Source organism: Haematobia irritans, chromosome 2 (assembly GCF_050003625.1).
Source record: "Haematobia irritans isolate KBUSLIRL chromosome 2, ASM5000362v1, whole genome shotgun sequence".
Lineage (NCBI taxonomy): Eukaryota > Metazoa > Arthropoda > Insecta > Diptera > Muscidae > Haematobia > Haematobia irritans.
Window position 1 is genome coordinate 28,072,070 of NC_134398.1, and position 25,720 is coordinate 28,097,789.

Genomic DNA, 25,720 nt, shown 5'->3' on the forward strand with positions numbered 1-25,720 from the left:
AAAATTTTGACCAAATTTTCTATAGAAAAAAAAATTTTGTGAAAATTTTCTATAGAAATAAAATTTTGAAAATTATCAAAAGAAATAAAATATTGTCAAATTTTGCTTTAGAAATAAAATTTTGGCAAAATTTTCTGAACCCGTCTACTTGGTTTTAATTCAACATGATTTTAAATGAATTCCATACCATTTTGTTGCCAATTCCAACCCACTGTACTGTATGACAATTTTCCCATTGAGACTAATCAACCAACTAACTACTTTTATAAGAAATATTTCGACTAGCTTTGTTGGTATGACCCGAACAACAAACCTAGCCAGCCGATCAGCCTGAGCCGAGGCAATTGTGTGCAGTTGTTGTAGCTTGAGAAAAACAACTTCAATGTGTGTATCGTTGTTGTTGCTTGTCATTCCATCAGTTAGTCGACGTAGATTTTCTTCGTAGTTATTATTGTGATCGTCTCCATATGGTGTCGCCATTAAGCTTTGAGCGCTCAATGCGTAAACATATACACATTTTAGGAAAACAACGGGAAGAAAACAGTCAATCAGCCGGGTTTTGGAAATTAAAAAAAAAAAATATAATAACGAAATTGTTTTGATATTTTTGTGTACTCTTAAATAGAACAGAAGAAATATATCTGGTGTGTTTATTTATTTATTTGAATGTGAAGAAGTGAAGAAAACCTATATAAATTAATAATTATTTATGTAAATATTTTTCTGTGGAAAACATTTATAACAGTGGGAATTTATAATATTATACATATAAAAAATATTTAAACTTAAAACCCTCACAATGATAATAAATGTGATAAAATATATAATGTAACAAAAATTTGATGTGATATTCAAAAACGAAACAAAAATATTTGTTAATTATGGAAAAGTGAAAGAGATTTAAGGAAAAAAAACAAATAATAATTATAAAACCTAACTTATTATAAAATAGTTTAAAAAACAATTACAAAATTATTACAAATTGTTATTATGGAATAGTCAATTTTTTTGTTTTTTTGTTAAATATATGTTTAAATAAAATCCAATTAATAAATTATATATTAAAAACCATTATCACAAAATACTCTATTTTTTGTGAAATAAATCATTAACAAAAAAGAATTAGTAAATTATAAAAATAAACTATTTTTATAAAATAGTAATGAAAAAATTTTTAAACAAATGTTTAAATAAAACAACAAACCAAATATTATACAAAAATATTTAAAAAAATAAAGTTAATAAAATATATGATGAATCTTTTTGTAACAAAAATGATGTGATATGCAAAAACGCAACAAGCATTTGATAATTATGGAAAATTTAAAAGACATTCAAGGAAAAAACAATTAATAAATAAAAAAGGAAGCCTTAGTGGCCTAATTTTTTATTAAATAAATCTTTAAATAAAAAACAATAAATTTTAAAAAATCGTTATAACAAAATAATCTATTTGTTTGTGAAATAAATCTTTAACTAAAAACGGTTTGGTAAATTATAAAAAAAATATTTTTTATTATATATTAATCAAAAAAAAAAAATTAATAAAATAACAAACAAAAAATTATAAAAATATATAAAAAAAATCTTATATAAATGTAATAAACTATGTGATATTCAAACATGAAACAAAAAAAATTGACATTTATGACAAAGTGAAAGTAAAAGAGATGTAAGGAAAAAACAATAAATAAATTATAAAAAATCACTATTATTAAACATTCTAAAAATTTGTTAAATAAATATTTTAATAAAAAAACAAGTAATAATTTATATAAAAAATCGTTAATATAATTTTTTTGTTAAATAAATCTTTAAATAAAAAAAAACAATTATAAATTATCAAATAAAATTTATATAAAAAATCGTTAATATAATTTTTTCGTTAAATAAATCTTTAAATAAAAAAACAATTATAAATTATGAAATAAATATAAAATAATCTAAATTTTTGTTGTTAAATACAACTTTAAATAGAAAACATTAAATAAATTATAACAAAGTCGTTATTATAAAATAAAGTAAATGTTCTTGTTAAATAAATATTTCAGCAATTTAAGTAAAAAAATTATAAAAATAGTTATAAAATTTTAATCTAAAAAATTTTAATAAATCATTACATTAATAAATAATCCATAAAATATATAAAATATTTATATATAAAATATATAAAATATTTATATTTAAAATATACAAAAGTTGTTGAACAAATTATGGTAAAGTATAAAAAATAGTTATTATAAAATTGTAAAATAAAAAACTTAAATATATTATTAATTAAATAAACAATCAATAAAATATAATATAAACTGGTAAAATATAAAAATATATAAAATATTTATATATGAAATATAAAGTCTAAAAAAGCTGTTGAGTAAATCATGGACATTTCAAAATATAAAAATAATTAATTTATGAACTAACAAAAATAGTGCAAAATACATCGATTACCACAAACATAGTTTATAAAGAAAACATTAAACAAAAAAAAAATAATAATTAAGCAAAAACTTAAAAGATTAAAAATTTACATTTTTAAGCAATATAATCGATGTCTTAATGAATTCTTCAACCTTAATCTAATGTTTATCACCAAATTTAAACCCCAAAAATGAAAGAAACAAGTGATTAACCATATAAATAAAATAAATACATAAATATTTATTAATTTTCAAAAACATTTGTATACCAACAATCATAAATTTAACACTTAATGAACATGAAAATTGTAAAAAACCCCAAAACGACACCATAATGAAAATGCCAAAACTGAATATCACTATGATCTAAAAAAAAACAGCTCAATGTTCAAAAGAAAAATTAAAAATCTAATAAGACATGACTACATTTGGATATTATTAATGCAATAAAATTTTATAATTAATGGCCTTTTGTGCACTTATTCGTTCAAATATAATACAAGAAAACACGAAACTATTAAAATCTTAATTTAATGTACTTAAAGCCATTAATCAGTCACAAGGAGAAAAATATGAAAAAAAAACAAAAGTGCATTAAAATTTTGGTTAAAAAAATTAAATTAAACATGGAATAATTTCAAAAGTTTAAAAAGAAAACAATTGATATGCTATTAAACATATGGTCTTGCATATGGATATTTGATTGATATATAAAAAACATATTCATATTAATTATATATAAGGGTGGAACCACAATTCGTATATGAGAAGATTTCCAAAGAAAAATAATATAATATATTATTATAACTAGTAATAATAATAAATATGAATATAAAATTAATAATAATAATTATAACATAACATTCTCAATTAATCAGCCAAAAGAAAAAAATTTAAAAAATAAATTTCATTGATGTTTTGATATTTAAATGAAAAATTAGGCTTCAATTAAACGTGGAATAATTTAATAATGTTTTAAGAGCTTTATGGCTATTTGATTGATATACAAAAAAATCATATTAAATATACATTAGGGTAGAATGACAATATGAGAAGATTTTCAAAAAAATATAATATTTTTAATTAATCAGTCAGGTGAAAAAAAAATTATCGAAATACACAAAAATTCGTTAAAAAAATTCGTTTATTTTTTTATTTATTATTTTTTTTTTTTATTTCAAAAAAAAATTATTAATGTAAACATGGAATAAATTCCAACATTAAAACAAAAAAAAACAATTCCTATGCCATGAAACATATGGCTGTAGTGGCATTTGATTGATATATACATCAAAAATTCTTATTAAATATAAATTAAAGCGGAATCACAATTATATGAGAAAATTCTTTAAGAATTATATTTTTTAAAACTTATGGTCTTATTATTTATTCGTACACTATAAAAAATGTTCTCTTAGATCCTAGGTTAGGTTAGGTTAGGTTAGGTTAGGTTAGGTTAGGTTAGGTTATGTTAGGTTAGGTTAGGTTAGGTTAGGTTAGGTTAGGTTAGGTTAGGTGGCAGCCCGATGCTCAGGCTCACTTAGACTATTCAGTCCAGTGTGATACCACATTGGTGAACTTGTCTCTTATCACTGAGTGCTGCCCGATTCCATGTTAAGCTCAATGACAAGGGACCTCCTTTTTATAGCCGAGTTCGAACGGCGTTCCACATTGCAGTGAAACCACTTAGAGAAGCTTTGAAACCCTCAGAAATGTCACCAGCATTACTGAGGTGGGATAATCCACCGCTGAAAAACATTTGGTGTTTGGTCGAAGCAGGAATCGAACCCACGACCTCGTGTATGCAAGGCGGGCATGCTAACCATTGCACCACGGTAGGTCCTAGGATTGGATCTTCCCTTAAGAATTTTGGTAATGATTCCAAACCAAAGGTGCTGTTTCTTTAACCCTCTAATGTCTAATTCCGCCTTTAGGCAGGCTTCTTTAAGTCAGGATGCTTTTCGTAAAACACACCTTAGGGCAACAAAAATGGGTAAAATAAAAATAAAACTTAGTTAAAACTGATCTAGAGGCTTTGCAGCATATACTGAAGTTTACCGTACAAATTTTTCTTCGTTTTCTTGATTTTGTATCGTTAGCATTGATTATTAATCAGTTGGCAAAAAAATTGGGGCTTTAATTGGGGTTAAAATTAGGAAATTGTTTATACCTTACGGATACTCTGTTATAAGTTAATGCATTTGTTTGCAACACCCAGAAACAGACGAAATAGACATATGGTGTCTTTGGCAATATTGTTCAGGGCTGGTCTCCGAGTCGATGTAGCTATGTCCGTCCGTCTGTCTGTCAGTGAACACATTTTTGTGCTCAAAGTTCAGTTCGCAGTTTTAGTTCAATCGACTTCAAAATTGGCACAAGTTTCTGTTTTGAGTCAGAATAGAACCCTGTTGATTCTGAATGAAATCGGTTCAGATTTAGATATAGCTCTCATATATATCTTTCACCCGATATGCACTTATATGGTTCCAGAAGCCAGAGTTTTTCACTAATTTGCTTGAAATTTTGTACAAGTACAAGTAGTAGTAGAATAGTCACGTATGCTAAATTTTATTGTAATCGGTTCAGATTTAGATATAGCTCTCATATATATCTTTCGCCCGATATGCACTTATTTGGCCCCAAAAGCCAGAGTTTTTCATTAATTTGCTTGAAATTTTGTACAAGTACAAGTAGTAGTAGAATAGTCACGTATGCTAAATTTTATTGTAATCGGTTCAGATTTAGATATAGCTTCGATATATATCTTTCGACCGATTTACACTAATATGACCAGAGAGGCCAATATATTCAAATATTCCCTCCTTAATTTAATGAAAAAATTATTAAGTAACAAATATATACAGCAGTAAGTTCGGCCGGGCCGAATCTTAAATAACCTCCACCTTGAATCAAATATAATAGTTTCCTTTGAAAATTTCAGGGGATTTGATGGGAGATATTTTCCCAATCAGATCAGTTCAACCAGTACGCTTCCCGAAGATAAATGTAAGATTTTACTATGAAGACTAGATAGAAACCCTAGGAGTTAAATCGGGAGATCGGTCTAACGGGGCCTATCCCAAAAACATTGTAGGGATACGCACAATATTCAGCACATCTATTTGTAGTTCTAGAATCTAGACCCAAATTGAAGGGCCGGTTTATAAGGGGCCTATATCAAAAACTGTACCGATACACAATATATTCGAAACATCTTTATATGCCTAGATTACTTCTAGATTTACAATTTCAGGCAAATTGGATAAAAAGTACGGATTCTAGAAGCGCGAGAAGTAAAATCGCGAGATCGGTCTATATGGGGGCTATACCGAAACATGGACCGATACTCACCATTTTCGGCACACCTCTTTATGGGCCTAGAATACCTCTAGATATCCAATTTCAGGCAAATTGAATAAAAGCTACGGTTTCTATAAGCCCAAGAAGTAAAATCGGGAGATCGGTCTATATGGGGGCTATACCAAAACATGGTCCGATAATCACCATTTTCGGCACAAATTTTTATATGCCTAGAATACCTCTAGATTTCCAATTTCTGGCAAGTTAGATAAAAACTACGGATTCTAGAAGGCCAAGAGAAAAATCGGGATATCAGTCTATAAGGGAGCTATACCAAAACATGGTCTGATAATCACCATTTTCGGCACACGTCTTCATGGTCCTAGAATACCTCTAGATTTTCAATTTCAGGCAAATTGGATAAAAAGTACGGATTCTAGAAGCCCAAGACCCCAAATCGGGGGATCGGTTTATATGGGAACTATATCAAAACCTGGTCTATATAGGGGCTATGTCAAACCATGGTCTGATAATCACAATTTTCGGCACACCTCTTTATGGTCCTAGAATACCTCTAGATTTTCAATTTCAGGCAAATTGGATAAAAAGTACGGATTCTAGAAGCCCAAGACCCCAAATCGGGGGATCGGTTTATATGGGAACTATATCAAAACCTGGACCGATATAGCCCATCTTCGAACTTGGCCTGCGTTCAGACAAAAGACGAGTTTGAGCAAAATTTCAGGACGATAGCTCCATTATTGGAGACTGTAGCGTGATTACAACAGACAGACAGACGGCCAGACGAGCATGCTTATATCGTCTTGGAATTTCTCCCTGATCAAGAATATGTATACTTTATATAGTCGGAAATCGATATTTCGATGTGTTACAAGCGAAATGACAAACTTATGTTATTATACCCCCGTCACCATTCTATGGTGGTGGGCATAAAAATTATGAATTTTATTTAAAATAAAAAAATTTCTTGTGCGAAATCCCCTACAAATGAGTCAGTTTCCGTTTATCCTTGAAATCCTTCTTCAATTACCTTATAACATCTCTTCACGTCATCATGTTAGTTACATCTCGTCCAAAAAAAAATCTAATTGATTACAATGATCTTCACAGATAATTACATAAAATACAATACAATCGTTAAAAATTATTTTCACCGCTATAGCCTTAGGCTAAATTTCAAGTGAAACAAATAAAAAACCGCAATAAGCCAAAAATATGACCCAATAACTAAAGAAACTGCAGAAACAAACCATACCAAAAATCAACCACAAAAAATCCAAAGCAATGAAATCAATGTCCAATGATGATGATGATGATGATTGCCAATAATAAATGAATGACATTGTTGAAATACAACCAAAAAAAAAAATATTTACGTTTCATGTGTGAAAGATATGGTGAAGAAGTAAATCAGTTTGAGAAAAAAAAAAAAACAAAATAATAAAAAATGGTCAAAGAAAACAAAAGTCATCCAAAATAATTCCAAATACGAGAGGTTGTCATGAAACAAAAGAAATTCATGAGGATCATCAGAAGGGCATATTAATTGGCTTTTGTTTGGCGATGAATGTATAGTGAAGAAAATAGGTTTTATGCTAAGGAAAATTTATTTAAGAAACTTGTAAAAAAAACAGATCATATAACTTAAGCTCAGACAGTAGAGGATTCGAACCTTGCTTCTGAGGACCGCCATATAATTATTAATCCTTGTCTAATCTCATTAATAAAGCTAGTGATCAGTGTTACTCTTGTGCCACTTTAGAGTCACATTTGCCACTTTTTCCAAGCGATGACACTTGTAGGCAACTTTTTTTCACTAAATGTCATAATTTTTACATGTTTGTGCCAACCATAGACTATAGACTTTAGATAGATGAGCCATGAGTGTCAAACTATTTTTGACAGTTCCGAAGATTAAGAATAAACGAGAAAAATAAGAGCACGCTTACAATCTCTTTCGTTTTCCTTTCTGTAGTTTGCCAATTTTACACAAAATTAGAACGTTTATGATGTACCAGAGGATTTATAAATAAATTAATATATTAAACGTTCATATTTGAACAAAAAATTGTGACCAAAACCGCGAAAATACGAAATTTAATTTTGAGCAGCATTGCTCTTTACGATCAACACAAAAGCAAATGCACGAAAATTAATGTTTGGGACCGACTCTTTACGAAAAAATCAAAACGAAATGTCAGAAAATTAATTTTTGGAACTGACACATTTTTTTAAAGAGAATAGTGGATCATCTATCTAAAGTCTATAGTCTATGGTGCCAACTATTTGCCTTTTTGCCACTTGTTATACCCTCCACCATAGGATAGGGGGGTATATTAACTTTGTCATTTCGTTTGTAACACATCGAAATATGGCTCTAAGACCCCATAAAATATATATTCTGGGTCGTGGTGAAATTCTGAGTCGATCATAGCATGTCCGTCCGTCCGTCTGTTGAAATCACGCTAACTTCCGAACGAAACAAGCTATCGACCTTTAAACTTGGCACAAGTAGTTGTTATTGATGTAGGTCAGATGGTATTGCAAATGGGCCATATCGGTCCACTTTTACGTATAGCCCCCCATATAAACCGAAGCTCAGATTTGGCTTGCGGAGCCTCTTGGAGGAGCAAAATTCATCCGATCCCGTTGAAATTTGGTACATTATGTTAGTATATGGTCTCTCACAACCATGCAAAAATTGGTCCAAATCGGTCCATAATTATATATAGCCCGCATATAAACCGATCCCCAGATTTGGCTTGTGAAGCCTCTAAGAGAAGCAAATTTCATCCGATCTGGCTGAAATTTGGTATATAGTGTTAGTATATGGTCTTTAACAAACATGCAAAAATTGGTCCATATCGTTCTGTAGTTATATATAGCCGATCCCCAAAAATAATCTACCAAAATTTTATTTCTATAGAAAATTTTGTCAAAATTTTATTATTCTAGAAAATTTTGTCAACATTTTATTACTTTAGACAATTTTGTCAAAATTTTATTTCTATAGAAAATTTTGTCAAAATTTTATTTCTATAGAAAATTTTGTCAAAATTTTATTTCTATAGAAAATTTTGTCAAAATTCTATTTCTATAGAAAATTTTGTCAAAATTTTATTACTAAAGAAAATTTTGTCAAAACTTTATTTTATAGAAAATTTTGTCAAAATTTTATTACTATAGAAAATTTTGTCAAAATTTTATTACTATAGAAAATCTTGTCAAAATTTTACTACTATACAACATTTTATCAAGATTTTATTTCTATAGAAAATTTTGTCAAAATTTTATTTCTATAAAAAATTTTGTCAAAATTTTATTACTATAGAAAATTTTGTCAAAATTTTATTACTATAGAAAATTTTGTCAAAATTGTATTTCTGTAGAAAATTTTGTCAAAATTTTATTACTATAGAAAATTTTGTCAAAATTTTATTACTATAGAAAATTTTGTCAAAATTTTATTACTATAGAAAATTTTGTGAAGATTTTATTTCTAAAGAAAATTTTGTCAAATTTTATTTCTATAGAAAATTTTGTCAAAGTTTTATTTCTACAGAAAATTTTATTATTATAGAAAATTTTGTCAAATTTTATTTCTATAGAAAATTTTGTCAAAATTTTATTTCTATAGAAAATTTTGTCAAAATTTTATTTCTATAAAATATTCTGGCAAAATTTTATTACTATGGAAAATTTTGTCAAATTTTATTCCAATGGAAAATTTTGTCAAGATTTTATTTCTATAGAAAATTTTGTCAAAATTTTATTACTATAGAAAATTTTGTCAAAATTTTATTACTATAGAAAATTTTGTCAACATTTTCTTACTATAGAAAATTTTGTCAAAATTTTATTTCTATAGAAAATTTTGTTAAAATTTTATTACTATAGAAAATTTTGTCAAAATTTTAGTTACTGTAGAAAATTTTGTCAAAATGTTATTTCTATAGAAAATTTTGCCAAAATTGTATTTCTATAGAAAATTTTGTCAAAATTGTATCTTTATAGAAAATTTTGTCAAAAGTTTATTTCTATAGAAAATTTTGTCAAAATTTTATTACTATAGAAAATTTTGTCAAAATTTTATTACTATAGAAAATTTTGTCAAAATTGTATTTCTATAGAAAATTTTGTCATAATTTTATTTCTATAGAAAATTTTATCAAAATTTTATTTCTATAGAAAATTTTGTCAAAATTTTATTACTATAGAAAATTTTGTTAAAATTTTATTTCTATAGAAAATTTTGTCAAATTTTTATTACTATAGAAAATTTTGCCAAAATTTTATTACTATAGAAAATTTTGTCAAAATTTTATTACTATAGAAAATTTTGTCAAAATTTTATTTCTATAGAAAATTTTGTCAAAACTTTATTACTATAGAAAATTTTGTCAAAATTTTATTACTATAGAAAACTTTGTCAAAATTTTATTACTATAGAAAATTTTGTCAAAATTTTATTTCTATAGAAAATTTTGTCAAAATTTTATTACTATAGAAAATTTTGTCAAGATTTTATTTCTATAGAAAATTTTGTCAAAATTTTAGTACTACAGAAAATGTTGTCAAGATTTTATTTCTATAGAAAATTTTGTCAAAATTCTATTTCTATCGAAAATTTTATCAAAATTTTATTTCTATAGAAAATTTTGTCAAAATTTTATTACTATCGAAAATGTTGTCAACATTTTAGTACTATAAAAAATTTTGTCAAGATTTTATTTCTATAGAAAATTTTGTCAAAATTGTATTTCTATAGAAAATTTTGTCAAAATTTTATTTCTATAAAAAATTCTGGCAAAATTTTATCACTATCGAAAATTTTGTCAAATTTCATTTCAATGGAAAATTTTGTCAAGATTTTATTTCTATAGAAAATTTTGTCAAAATTTTATTACTATAGAAAATTTTGTCAACATTTTATTACTATAGAAAATGTTGTCAAAATTTTATTTCTATAGAAAATTTTGTTAAAATTTTATTACTATAGAAAATTTTGTCAAAATTTTAGTTACTATAGAAAATTTTGTCAAAATGTTATTTCTATAGAAAATTTTGCCAAAATTGTATTTCTATAGAAAATTTTGTCAAAATTGTATCTTTATAGAAAATTTTGTCAAAATTTTATTTCTATAGAAAATTTTGTCAAAATTTAATTTCTATAGAAAATTTTGTCAAAATTTAATTTCTATAGAAAATTTTGTTAAAATTTTATTACTATAGAAAATTTTGTCAAAATTGTAGTACTGTATAAAATTTTGTCGAAATTTTATTACTATAGAAAATTTTGGCAAAATGTTATTTCTATAGAAAATTTTGTCAAAATTTTATTTCTATAGAAATTTTGTCAAAATTTTATTTCTATAGAAAATTTATTATTTACTTATTTAATCGATCTTTTTTTTAATATATACCCCGTATGGACTAACTTACAATTGAGAAGACGGTATGAAGAAGTTTTAAGATACCTGGCAATCGGCAAGTGTTACCGCAATTCGATTGTGGATGACAGTCTTTACTACAAGTTTCAATGCAATCCATGGTGGATTCGGCCTGGCCGAACTTACGGCCGTATACACTTGTTTTTATTAATATGATTTATGCTGTAATATTTTTTTTTGTTAAGTTGTCAAAATTTTATTTCTTTCTACAGAAATAAAATTTTGACAAAACTGTCTATAGATACAAAATTTTGTATAGAAATACAATTTTACCAAATTTTCTATAGAAATAAAATTTTGCAAAAAATTTCTATAGAAATAAAATTTTGGCAAAATTTTCTATAGAAATAAATTTTTGGCAAAATTTTCTATAGAAATAATTTTTTTAGATATTTTTCGATAGAAATAAAATGTTGACAAAACTTTGTATAGAAATAAAATGTTGACAAAATTTCCTATAGAAAAAATTTGACTAAATTTTCTATAGAAATAAAGATTATGGATGTGATTTGTGCTTTAACAAATAAATAGAGCAACATATGAGCGCCTGAAAGTATGTAAAATATTTCGATCAAATCCTAATATTCAACCACATATTTATATTTTAGTTAGGAATGGGTGTAATTAGGATATTTTATTAAAGACCTGGATTTTTCTACGGAAGCTTGTGCCACTTTTTTGTTCCAAGTTTTAAAAATTATTATGCCACTTATTAATAACCCTTTCGCGTGAAAACCATGTAGCCTAGTGTTACCATTAATCAAGCGTAACATTGTAATTTAAAGAACTTCTGAATCCAGTCATGCCACAAGAAATAATTCATCATGAATTTGATCACATTTTTCTGTTTTCTTAAAACCAAAAAGAGAAAAACACAAGCGTAAAGACAAATAAATTCTCAATAATTTAGAAATTTTCTTAATGGATGAATATGTGGACTTTAGACACGACCCAACCACAGCCAGTCATGGTCATAATTTCTGTCCATTAAATTTTAGGTACCATCACAATGCGATGATTATGATGAGTGGAGCTTGCTTCACATCGATGAATCTCAGGAGGGTCTCATGATCTCCAGATGATTCATCTAATTTGTATTGATTGCTTGATGATATGGACAGACAAATTGATGGTCGGACGGACATGCACAAGAGCATAGCTCGTGTTGCTGCCATTTATTTGTATCTGGGAATATTAGGGACACTAAAAACAAAGAGGAATGAGAGGTGCTATATAATGAAATATAGGCCTTTTGTATGTTTTGGTTGCCTTCTAGACCATTGAAGTAGCTGTCGTTGTACCCGTCATGTTAGTTATTAAAAAGGGGCAAGGGAATGAAGAAGAACAAAAATTTTAATTTCCAAAAATTTTTCAACTCATAAATTTTGTCCATCTGTCCGATTAAAAGGTTTGAACACCAACAATTGTTTCATGTGATAGATGATGATCGTCATCATCGTCAGCTCCATTTAAGCAATAACCATCCCATTATATTCAAATAAATATCATAATTTAAGGGGGAACACTATTTTTGGGTGGAAAATATTTGAGGAATTTTTATATGAAGATTTCCAGGAATTTGCGAAAGACTGTTAGAAAAACAAAATCTTCTTTCTCTTAATAATAAGAATACAAATATGAAAGCGACCTATTGGAATCCAATCATTTTTTATTGAATGTTAAAAAAAATAAAAATTATGTTTGAATCACTTGGTGTATTAAAGGTTTAATTGTTGTCGACTTTTTTTAAAACAAAATAAGTTAAATTGAGTAAAAACTACAATAAAAGAAATCTCGAATTAAATATAAATTAAACCATAACAATATAAAGTTTATAACCTAACTATAAATTAAAATTTATTTAACACAGAAACAAAAAATTCACGTAAATTTTTATAATTAAAATTTTAATTGAGCTTTAAAAAATATTCAATTACAAATTTAATTGATTTAACAAATTTTTTAATTGAAACAAAAATCAATCACAAAAATTAATAGTATTAATTCATTTTTTAATTAACTTTCAATTAATTTTTTAATTGATATTATCATTTCTGTGATCGAGGACATTTCAATTAAAAACTTAAATGGTTCAATTAATTCCGTGATTGAATCCGAAAAAAAATTGTGTGAATGTGAACATTTTTCATGCAAAAAATTTAAATAAGCTAAAACAACATTGGAAAATATTAATTTAAATGAATAAAAATTAAATAAAGTTATACAGAATTACAAAATTAATTTATATTAAATATAATTTAATTAAAATAATTTTACATTAAATTAATTTTAATTTTATTAAAATAATTTTAAATTAAATAATATATGCATATAAAAATTATAAGTGTAACAAAAATATATTGAATTAAATATAAATTAAAGAATATTAAAGTTGTTTAATCGAAAAAAATAAATTAAAACAAAGGTCTTTTTAAATAAATAAATTTAATTAAATCAAATTATATTAATTAAAGTTAAATAAAATTGCAGTAACCTAAATAAAATGAAAAACTAATTTCGCTAATTTAGAATAAAATTTTAAATAACTAAAACAAATTAAACTGAAATTAACTAAAAAATTAAAATTATTAAAAAAAATCAATTAAATAATTCTCCAAAATGTTTTATCATATAACGAAAATTAAAATTTCATTTACCAAATTTCTTTTTATTTTTAACTCCCAGTTAACAATATTAGTTACATTAAATTAAAATTACAGCAAAAAATATTTTCATTTTATAAGACATTTATGTTTTTGTATTAGGAAAATTAAATAAATAAATATATGAAATCAAATAAATGAAAAATTAAACTATACATAAATTGAAAATTAAACTAAACATAAATTGAAGCATAAATAAATTATATAAAATTATTTTCACTCAAATACAAAATCTATATAAAGTAAAATTGTTTTATTTAAAATAAATGTTAATTGGAAAAAATTAATTTAATTAAAAATAATAAAATTAAATTAGACTAAATAAAGTAAAATTAAATTACACTCCTTTATAAATAATTTTATAAATATCATACAAATAAACTGAATTAAATTAAACGTAAACTTAATTAAATTAATATTTAATTAAATTAAATGTGTTAAAATGTTTTCAAATATCTACATTCAAGTAAATTGAATTAAAATATATATGGTTAAATAAAATTAAATTAAAATTAAATGTAATTAATGGACAATTGTTGTACATAAAGCCAATGAACATAATTAATTTAATGAAATGAAATTAAATTCGTTCGATTAAATTAAAAACAAATACACTAACATAAAAATCTTTAATCTTTAATAAAAAAAGCTATATTTTTTACTATTCAATTAAACTAAATAAAATAACAAAAATAAACTACAATACTTTAAATTATTAAAAAAAAAAACAAATCTTTAATAAAAGAAACTATAATAAATTATTTTCATTTTAACTAAATAAAACAACGAAAATACACTAAATAAAATAACGAAAAAAGACTAAAATACATTAAATTAACATTTATTTAATTAAATTTGGAATTACAAATGTATGTTAATTAACCCATAAATGCACAAGATCACATATTCCTCCGAAAAAATATGTATATTGAATATAAACATCTGCATAACACATTTAAAAAAAATATGTTGTGGTAGTATTTTAACACCTACAGTGTCCATTAATCTAAGTTTTTATTTACAAATAAACAATTTGAATTTACTAAAGGATAGAGAATAGAGATATTTTTACACTACACAATTTTTTTTTTACCAACATTACTTTCATCTCTGGTAAATATTATTTAATTTTCATTTTTTTTTTTTTTTTGAATTTTTGGTCAAAATTCGATTTTTAATTTTGACTGCAGAATACTTACAAATTTTCCGGAAAAACATATTTTTTAGAAATAGCGTTATGATATACCTTATACAACAAACTTGACTTCATACAATTCGGTCAAAATTTTAAGACGAAAAAATTTTTTCTGGTTGTATCTTAAAAGATACAATGCGCATTTCAGGGTTAAGGCCAAATGTGTGTTATGTAAAAATGTAATTTAAACATAAGATCGTTTTAAAACAAATTAATTAGATTAAACGGAATTAAATAAATTTAAATAATTAACATAAATTAAATGGAAAACAAAATGTCTTTAATCAAAATTAGTTTAAAATAAATTAATTTTTAAATAAATCTGAACTAAATCAAATTAAATTCAATTTAATTAAAATAACATTAAATTATCTTAAATTAAATTTTAAAATTATTTAATATAAACTCAAATACATTTAATTTAATTAAATTTAATAAATATTATTAAATTATATTAAATTCAATGCCCCTTAGAGTTTGAATTTTTTCTTCAAAATATTTCGTCATCTACCCAAAATTAATTTCAATTTAATTAAATTAAATTCAATTTAATTAAAATAACATTAAATTATCTTAAGTTAAATTTAAAATTTTAAAATTATTTAACATAAACTCGAATACATTTAATTAACTTGAATAAATATTATTAAATTAAATTTTTTGACCCCTTAGAGTTTAGAATTTTTTCTTCAAAATATTTCGTCATCTATTCAAAATTAAAATCTCAATTACCATATATCTTTTATTCTTAATTCCTAGTTTATCATATATAATTAAGTACTTGTGGTTCCACCTGTTTAGCAAATACAAACTTCCGCTTCATATAAGCCAACAATGTAATTTATGAAAATATTTTCAGTCGAATAAATCTAAAACAATGAATGTGAAAATATTTGTGTGAACAAATAAAGCAAACACAAAAACAAAACACAAATAAACTTTCATATAAACCGATAAACAAAATAAATCAACTCGTATACGGCTAAATATTAAAAATTCAATAAACTATGGCTGCTACTTTGCAACATTGTAACACGGCCACAACGTCCTCATCACCTTTGAAATCGGCCAGCAGTACCTCACCAAATCCCCAGCTCAAACGTTTGGTCTATTCCAAATATCGTGAATTGTTAGGATCATATAATGATCAGGCCAATGCCTATATCGATACATTACCTTCATACATGGTGCAAAAAGATAATGGATTTAATTTGGACTCATCAAAATCATCTTCGAATAATAACAGCAACAAGCAGGGAGCCATCACTACCATTCATTTAACCTCATCGCCATCATCGTCGTCACCTACATCGTTTTCCCAGGGAGGTGGAAACAATGAATTGTAAGTGCGCAAAAATCTTATTTCTAAAAACAATATGAACAAAAAAACAACAAGAAACGAATAAGATAAAATTTAAAAATATAAACAAAAAAAATATTTCTAAAAAAAAAATAAAAACAACATTTAATTGTATCATGATTTGCGGGTTTTTACAAAAAAAAATTAATAAAATATAGATCTTAAAAAGGTCTAAAACAAATGTTAAACACATAGATATTTTTCAAAAAAAAAAAATAAGATAAGATGGAGAATGATAATTTTTGTATGACTTAAATAAATAAAATAGTTTACAGATTAAATACCAGATATATATTTTTTGTTGGCAGCAAACCTGAAATGCATTCCAAACAAATGTTAGGGACAAGGAAATAGATAAAAACGAAATATTTTTGATACTAGATGCTGAAGATGGAAATTTTATAAAACGCAATGGAATGCGAAGACAAGTGTTTTTTTTTTGTTTTATGGAGAATTTTAATTTATCAAGATTTTAATTTTAAAAATTAAAATTTGATTATTAGAAAAATTTTAAAATTATTATAATTGTTTTATAAGACCAACGAATGTAAACAAAAGAAGATTATACAAGGAAATTAGAATCCGACAAGGCTTGATTTTTAACAATGTATGATAACCACGGTTACCAATCGTCCCAAAACAAAACTACCAAAATTTGAAGAAAATCTTATCAAAAATCTATCAAAGAAATATTTCTGTAGAAAATTTGTTCACAATTTTATTTCTGTAAAAATGTATCAAAATTTTATTTCTATAGAAAATTTTCTAAAAATTAAATTTCTGTAGAAAATTTTGTCTAAATTTTAATTCTATAGAAAATTTTGTCAAAATTTTATTTCTATAGAAAACTTTATTTATATAGAAAATGTTGTCAAAATGTTATTTCTATAGAAAATTTTGTCAACATTTTATTTCTATAGAAAAATTGGTCAACATTTTATTTCTATAGAAAATTTTGTCAAAATTTTATTTCTGTAGAAAATTTTGTCAAAATTTAATTTCTATAGAAAATTCACTCAAAATTGTATTTCTATAGAAAATTTTGTCACAATTTTATTCCTGTAGAAAATTTTATCAAATTTTTTTATACAGAAAATTTTTTAAAAATGTTATTTCTATAGAAAATTTTCTCCAAATTTTATTTCTATAGAATATTTTCTCAAAATTTTATTTCGATGGAACATTCTCTCAAAATTTTATTTTTATAGAAAATTTTGTAAAAATTTTATTTCTATAGAAAATTTTATCAACATTTTATTTCTATAGAAAATTTTGTCAACATTTTATATCTATAGAAAATTTTATCAACATTTTATTCCTATAGAAAATTTTCTAAAAATTTTGTTTTGTCAAAATTTTATTTTTAGACAAATTTTGTCAATGCTTTATTTCTATAGACAAGTTTGTCAAAATTTTATTTCTGTAGAAACTTTTGTCATAATTTTATTTCTATAGAAAATTTTATCAAATTTTTTTTCTACAGAGAATTTTCCAAAAATGTTATTTCTATAGAAAATTTTGTCAAAATTTTATTTGTATAGAAAATTATCTCAAAATTGTTTTTATATAGAAAATTTTATCAAATTTTTTTTTCTACAGAAAATTTTTCAAAAATGTTATTTCTATAGAAAATGTTGTCAAAATTTTATTTCTACAGAAAATTCTCTCAAAACTATATTTGTATAGAAAATTTTGTCACAATTTTTTTCCTGTAGAAAATTTTATCAAATTTTTTTTTACAGAAAATTTTCTAAAAATGGTATTTCTATAGAAAATTTTCTCCAAATGTTATTTCTATAGAAAATCTTCTCAAAATTTTATTTCTAAAGAAAATTTTATCAAAATTTTTTTCTACAGATAATTTTCTAAAAATATTATTTCTATAGAAAATTTTCTCCAAATTTTATTTCTATAGAAAATTTTCTCAAAATTAACAATGTGTGATAACCACAGTTACCACTCATCCCAAAACAAAACTACCAAAATTTGAAGAAAATCTTATCAAAAATCTTTCAAAGAAATATTTCTATAGAAAATTTCGCAACAATTTCATTTCTTTAGAAAATTTTATCAAAATTTGATTTCAATAGAAAAATTTGTCAAAATTTGATTTCTATAGAAAATTTTGTCAAAATTTTATTTTTAGACAAATTTTGTCACAATTTTATTTCTATAGAATATTTTGTAAAAATTTTATTTCTATAGAAAATTGAGTCAAATTTAATTTCCATAGAAATTTTCATTTCTGTAGAAAATTTTGTCACAATTTTATTTCTATAGAAAATTCACTCAAATTGTCTTTCTATAGAAAATTTTGTCACAATTTTATTCCTGTAGAAAATTCTCTCAAAATTGTATTTCTATAGAAAATTTTTTTCACAATTTTATTCATGTAGATAATTTTATCAAAATTTCGTTCTACAGAAATTTTTTTTAAAATGTTATTTCTATAGAAAGTTTTGTAAATATTTTATTTTTGTAGAAAATTTTTTTAAATTTTATTTCTATAGAAAATTTTGTCAAAAGTTTATTTCTATAGAAAATTTAGATTTCTGTAGAAAATTTTGACAAAATTGTATTTCTATAAAAAAATTTGTCAAAATTTTATTTCTATAGAAAATTTTGTCAGCATTTTATTTCTATAGAAAATTTTCTAAAAATGTTATTTCTGTAGAAAATTTTGTCAAAATTTTATTTCTATAAAAAATTTGTCAACATTTTATTTCTTTAGAAAATTTTCTAAAAATGTTGTTTTGTCAAAATTTTATATTTAGACAAATTTAGTCAACATTTTCTATAGAATATTTTGTCAAAATTTTATTTCTATAGAAAATTTTGTCAAAAGTTTATTTCTATAGACAATTTTGTCAAAATTTTATTTCTGTAGAAATTTTTGTCAAAATTTTATTTCCTTAGAAAATTTTATCAAAATTAGTTTCTACAGAAAATTTTCAAAAATGTTATTTCTATAGAAAATTTTGTCAATATTTTATTTCTATAGAAAATTCTATCAAAATTGTATTTTTATAGAAAATTTTGTCACAATTTTATTCCTGTAGAAAATTTTATCAACATTTTTTCTACAGAAAATTTTCTAAAAATGGTATTTCTATAGAAAATTTTCTCCAAATTTTATTTCTATAGAAAATGTTCTCAAAATTTTATTTCTATAGATAATTTTATCAAAATTTTTTTTCTGCAGAAAATTTTCTAAAAATGTTATTTCTATACAAAATTTTGTCAAAATTTTATTTCTATAGAATATTTTGTTAAAATTTTATTTCTATAGAAAATTTTCTCAAAATATTATTTCTATACAAAATTTTCTCAAAATTTTATTTCTAAATAAAAATTTGTCAAATTTTTATTTCTATAGAAAATTTTCTCAACATTTAATTTCTATAGAAAATTTTGTCAAAGTCTAGGGGAAATTAGGGAACTTTTTTGGTCCTGTTGGGGAAACCGAAAATTTTCCCTGGCAGCATTGAATACGTTAGTTTTGAGTCCAGCCTTCGTGTCAAATATTCTTATTGACTGCCTTACATTAAACTTTTTAATTTATATTTTTTGTCAATGTGGCCAAATTTTCATGATTTAAATCATTTTTTGCTTACCCAAAATTAGAAAATAAATTTTACATAATAGAAGTATTTTTGAATTCCATACGAAAAAATAATTGATAAATTTTTTAAAACTCAGTAGATTTTATCCAATTTGTGTCCGCATTTATTTTTTATAACATTTTAAAAAGTTTCGTACACAAAATTAATTTATCAGAATACGGAATATTCTTTGTTAATTATCTAACTGATGGAGAACACTTGCCCTATGTTGGGCGCCAAATTATGAAATCAAAATATTTTTAATTATTTACATTATAGTAATACAAAAAGATGTGTGTTTTCAACAAGGAATGAGTGTTTTAATGACTCAACATATCTGCTCGGCGTTGGGCGCCAAATTTAAAATAATTTTTAAAGCCAGTTTATTGCTATAAGAACTTTTTCATGTAACGAACAACACCTGGCCCATAAAATAACAGAAAGAATTATTTTCTGCAATTTTTAATTATTCCCCACGTTGGGTGCCAAATTCAAAATTAGTTTTGAAGCCCGTTTATTGCAATAAGAAATGTTTCCTATAAAGAAAACCACAACTTCTGTAAACCAACAATTAACAATAAAACAATTAATGATGTTTAAAACAGTTTCTTCAACTTGACTAATTTTTTTAAAGCATATGTATCATGGGACCACTTGCAATATATTTCATATAAATTATTAATTTATGTTTATTCCATATAAAAAAGTCATATGCATCGGATAAAAATCTTCTTTCGGCTTCGGCTATTTCTTTTCATAATTATGTAATAACATTTAATCTAACTAATGCAAAAATGTTACCCCTTGCGTTGGGCGCCAAACTAAAAAATCTAAATATTTTTTATTTACATTAAAGTAATACAACAATTTGTGAGTTGTCAACAAGGAAAGAGGTCTTTAACGAGCCTATATATCTGCCCAACGTTGGGCGCCAAAATTTAAATTACCTATTTTTTCTAAAAGAAATGTTTCCTTTAGTGAACAGCACCTGGCCTGTAGTAAAACAACAGAAGGAATTATTTATGTTTAGAACATTCTCTTCAATTTGTAATGACCCATTATATGTGCCCCAAGTTGGGTGCCGCAGGCAATATTATTTTTGAAAAATTTTGTTAATAAAGTTGTACCATGAGACCACTTGCAAGATATAAATTTTTCAAACAAAATTTTCCCAAATAAACCCAAATTTTCTTTTATTATGGAATAACTTTGTTTTTGAGAGCTTCATCTACAATCTATTAATTAAAATATTGATCTTATTCATATCGGATAGAAATTGTTGTAGCACTTTAAAATAATTAAGATATTAATCAAATCTCCATAATGTATTACAAAATGTAATTGATGTTTATTCCATATAAAGACAAAGCCATATGCATGACCGGTTAAAAGTTTACATCGTTTCGCCTGAAGGTATCTAATAAAGTTCTTCTGGACTACTGACTGAATGGATTATTTCACATATTTCACTGTTGAGTGTATAAATCTTCCATATTTTATCATTATGTCATAACATGAATAATTTTCATTTACTGACTTCATTGTGGGAATAAAACTAAGTACATTTATATATGGGGTACTCCACGAGAAATCAGATGATTAAAATCTAAAATACATTCGGATTCAGTTCTTTGCCCAATTAATATTACAAATTTGAAAATATGACATATGTAGTTTTTAGTTTTCAGTAAAAAAATATTAAAATTACGTAGATATTAGTTTTCTGGATTGTTCCTTTTGTTCGATTAGTTTGGGCTCTTTCGAACAGCAGAAAAACATGTAAGTCCACATACACATTTTTCCTCTCGACATTTGCGTCCTTCCGTCTTCGTAAAAAATCAAGAAAACTAAAATCTCTGTAGTTCTGATTTGTTGTGGACTGCCTCATATATAGTTTGAAAAAATATTTCTCCTCCTCATGACAGATCCATAACTACATCAAACACTGTCATCTCCATCACTCTGCTGTATATGAAAATAGTTTTTTTTTTTGTCGAGACCATTATCTAGACATCTATCTGAATGTAGCAATAGCTACATCAATGACTTGCCCTTGACTTTGAAAATGGAAACACTGAAAGGAAAATCTAAAATATTTGCTTTATTTTCTCTTGGATACAATGACTACAATCCAGACATTATTATATGTGGGCTTATTCTTCATGTTCAGTGTTGGTGCATGGTAAAGTTTTTGTCTGTCGCCAAAAGAGTGGAATGTTGGCTGTCTTACTTTAAGTCCCCTTGGAATAGCAATGTGCATATTCCCCCCTACACAAAAATAGAACTTCCAAACTTATGGAGGTGTCTGATGGCGGACCAGCCATGTGACAGCAGTCGTCAAATAAAGTGGTTTTCAGGAAACATGAAAATGAATGAATAATGGATGGACAGACAAACTGACGGTTTGCAATGTAGTGACAATGAAGTAGGAAAAAACAACTAAATGAAGCCTGCCAGTAAGACAAGTCAACTAAGAAATAAGACATAAATGAATTGACATTAAATGAATAAGCAATGACTGGAACATGAACTAGTTTTAACGAATATAAAATATTATTCATGTCTTTGAGGTAGTTTTTTGTTTTATATGATGAAAAGAGAAAAGAAGACATCGAAGTTGGGCGCCACATTTTAAATTATTATTTTATTGTAACTCTACCACACAATAATTTTCAGCATTTGAAAATATTAAAGCCCTATATCACTTATAGAAAATACCTGTCCCACTTTGGGCGCCAATGTAAAACAGAATGAGGTAGTTAACTTCCAAAAAAAAAAATATTCTACGTCAAAAATTATATTTTATTAAAGTTTTGAAATAAAAAAATAACCCAAAAATGATTTTCAACATTTGAAAAAAATTCAAACCCCTATATCACTTATAGAAAATACCTACCCACGTTGGGCGCCAAATAAAGTATTGAATATGATTTTGTTTTACTTCATTGTTGAACAGCACCTTGTGTTTTTCGGAAAATCATATTTATTTGTAGTAGTGGTTATTTTTGGCAGTAGTTAACTTTCAAAAATATTCTACCTACATTGGGCACCAAATTCAAAAATTATATTCTATTGGTGAAAAATTTAACCCAAAATAGTTTTCAGCATGTGAATATATGAAACGCCTTTCACTTATAGAAAATACCTGCCTCACGTTAGGCGCCAAATAAAAAATTTAATATGATTTTTAAACAACACTTTGTGTTTTTCGGAAAATCAGGCTTGTTTGTAGGAAACAATAAGGTATTTAGTTAACTGCCAAATTTAAAAATTATATTTTATTAATTATTTAGCCCGAAAGCAATCAAACGCCTATATCACTTATAGAAAATATCTACCCCACGTTGGGCGCCAAATAAAGTATTAAATATGACTTTGTTTTACTTCATTGTTAAGCAGCACCTTGTGTTTTTCGGAAAATCTTATTTATTTGTAGTAGTGGTTATTTTTGGCAGAAGTTAACTGTCAAAAATATTCTACCTACGTTGGGCGCCAAATTCAAAAATTATATTCTATTGGTGTTTTTTAAAAAGAAAAATTTAACCTAAAATAGTTTTCAGCATGTGAATATATGAAACGCCATTCACTTATAGAATTCCCACGTTGGGCGCCAAACAAAAATTGAATATGATTTTTTTAACAACACTTTGTGTTTTTCGGAAAATCAGACTTGTTTCTAGGAAACAATAAGGTAGTTAACTGTCAAAAAATTCTTCCCACGTTGGGCGCCAAATTTAAAAATTATATTTTATTAATTATTTAGCCCGAAAGCATTTCAGCATTTGAAAAAAAATCGAACGCCTATATCACTTATAGAAAATACCTGTCCCACGTTGGGCGCCAAATAAAGTATTCAATATGATTTTGTTTTACTACATTGTTAAACTATACTTTGTGTTTTTCAGAAAATCAGACTTACTTGTAAAAAAGAATGAGGTAGCTAACTTCAAAAAAATATTCTACCCACGTTTGGCGCCAAATTCAAAAATTATATTTTATTAATGTTTCGAAATAGAAAAAATTTTGTCCGAAACCGTTTTCAGCATTTGAAAATATGAAACGCCTATCTCTTATAGAAAATACCTACCCCGCATTGGGCGCCAAATAAAAAATTGAATATTATTTTTTTTTTACTTTATTATTAAACAACACTTTGTGTTTTTCGGATAATCAAATTTATTTATAGTCGTAATTATTTTTGGCAGTAGTTAGCTGTCAAAAGTAATCTACCTAGGTTGGGCGCCAAATTCAAAAATTATATTTTATTAATGTTTTCAAATAGAAATATTTAGCCCGAAAGCATTTTCAACATTTGGAAATAACAAACCCCTATATCACATATAGAAAATACCTGCCCCACGTTGGGCGCCAAATAAAGTAAGGTTTAAAACAGTTAAAACTAAACAAAAAATAATAATAATTAAATTCGATTTGTTTGTATATAAATACAACATGGTTTATAAGATAAGCGCACTTTTCTAAATATATATGAATTGTTTTTTTTTTGTTGCCAATAAGTCTCTACACAATCATAAAAGGCGCAGAAATGGAGGGATTTTGTATATATTTTTAATGAAATAAACATTCAATTGAAAAAGTATTGAATATGATTATATTGTGTTTTTCAGAAAATGAAACTTGTAAAATAAAATGAGATTGTTAACTTCCAACAAAATATTGTACCCACGTTGGGCGCCAAATTCAAAAATTATATTTTATTAATGTTTCGAAATAGAAAAATCTAGCCCAAAATCATTTTCAGCATTTGAAAATATCACTTATCGAAAATACCTGCCCACGTTGGGCGCCAAATAAAAAAATTGAATATGAGTTTTTTAATTTATTGTTAAACAACACTTTGTGTTTTTCGGAAAATCAGATTTAGTTGTAAAAATATTCTACAAAGAAAAAAATATTTTTTGCCTTCAATCACGAAATTAATTGATCCAATTAATTTTTAATTGAAATTACTTTAATTACATTTACAGAAATGATATTATCAATAACTAAAGTAAATTAAAAAATTAATTGGTCCATTTAAAAAATTATTCGTTCCAATTAATTTTTTGTGATTGATTTTTGTTTCAATTAAATACACACAGAAAAAAATATCACCAAAATTGTTCCAATTAAAATTTTAATTGAATTTTAAAAAATAATCAATAACAAATGTAATTGGTTCAACAAGAAATAAATTTTTAATTGAATACTTTTTAAAATTCAATTAAAAATTTAATTGGAAAATTTTTTTGTGATATGTTTTTCTGTGTACCCACGTTGGGCGCCAAATTAAATAATTATATTTTAGTAATGTTTCTAAGTAAAAAGAAATTTAAAATTTTTACAACATCTTTATATACTCGTATAGCAACTAAAAGTTCCATTGATACCGAAGGCATTGATACAGAAAGCCCTCTTTTTCTTTTAAAAATAAAATTTCCAGATTTTCTTACCTGTATCTATTGAAAAAATGCCTCAAGAAAAAGATTTTCCTCTTTCCATTAAAAAAAGAAAAATCCATATTGTTGATACATAGTGTGTCTATATTTTTCCTAAGTGACATTTATGAATACATTTTATACACAATCTCTAATGAAATGATGTTATTGGCATGAAATCAAAGAGTATATTATAATATACATATAGAAAAAATTATTATTATAAATCTAATATGACGCATCATAATATTGAGACATTTTTATAGCTCAA

General features: G+C 24.8%; 1 protein-coding gene across 1 annotated transcript in view; it reads left to right on the top strand.

Moving 5' to 3' along the window:
* Positions 1–486: 486 nt before the first annotated feature.
* Positions 487–25,720, top strand: part of LOC142224503 (uncharacterized) — a 97,411-nt gene continuing 72,177 nt past the window's right edge. Inside the window, exons 1-2 of the mRNA XM_075294282.1 lie at positions 487–644; positions 15,909–16,391. Coding sequence (XP_075150397.1) covers positions 16,057–16,391 — 335 coding nt within the window. The 5' untranslated portion in view covers positions 487–644; positions 15,909–16,056. The remainder of the gene's footprint in view (positions 645–15,908; positions 16,392–25,720) is intronic.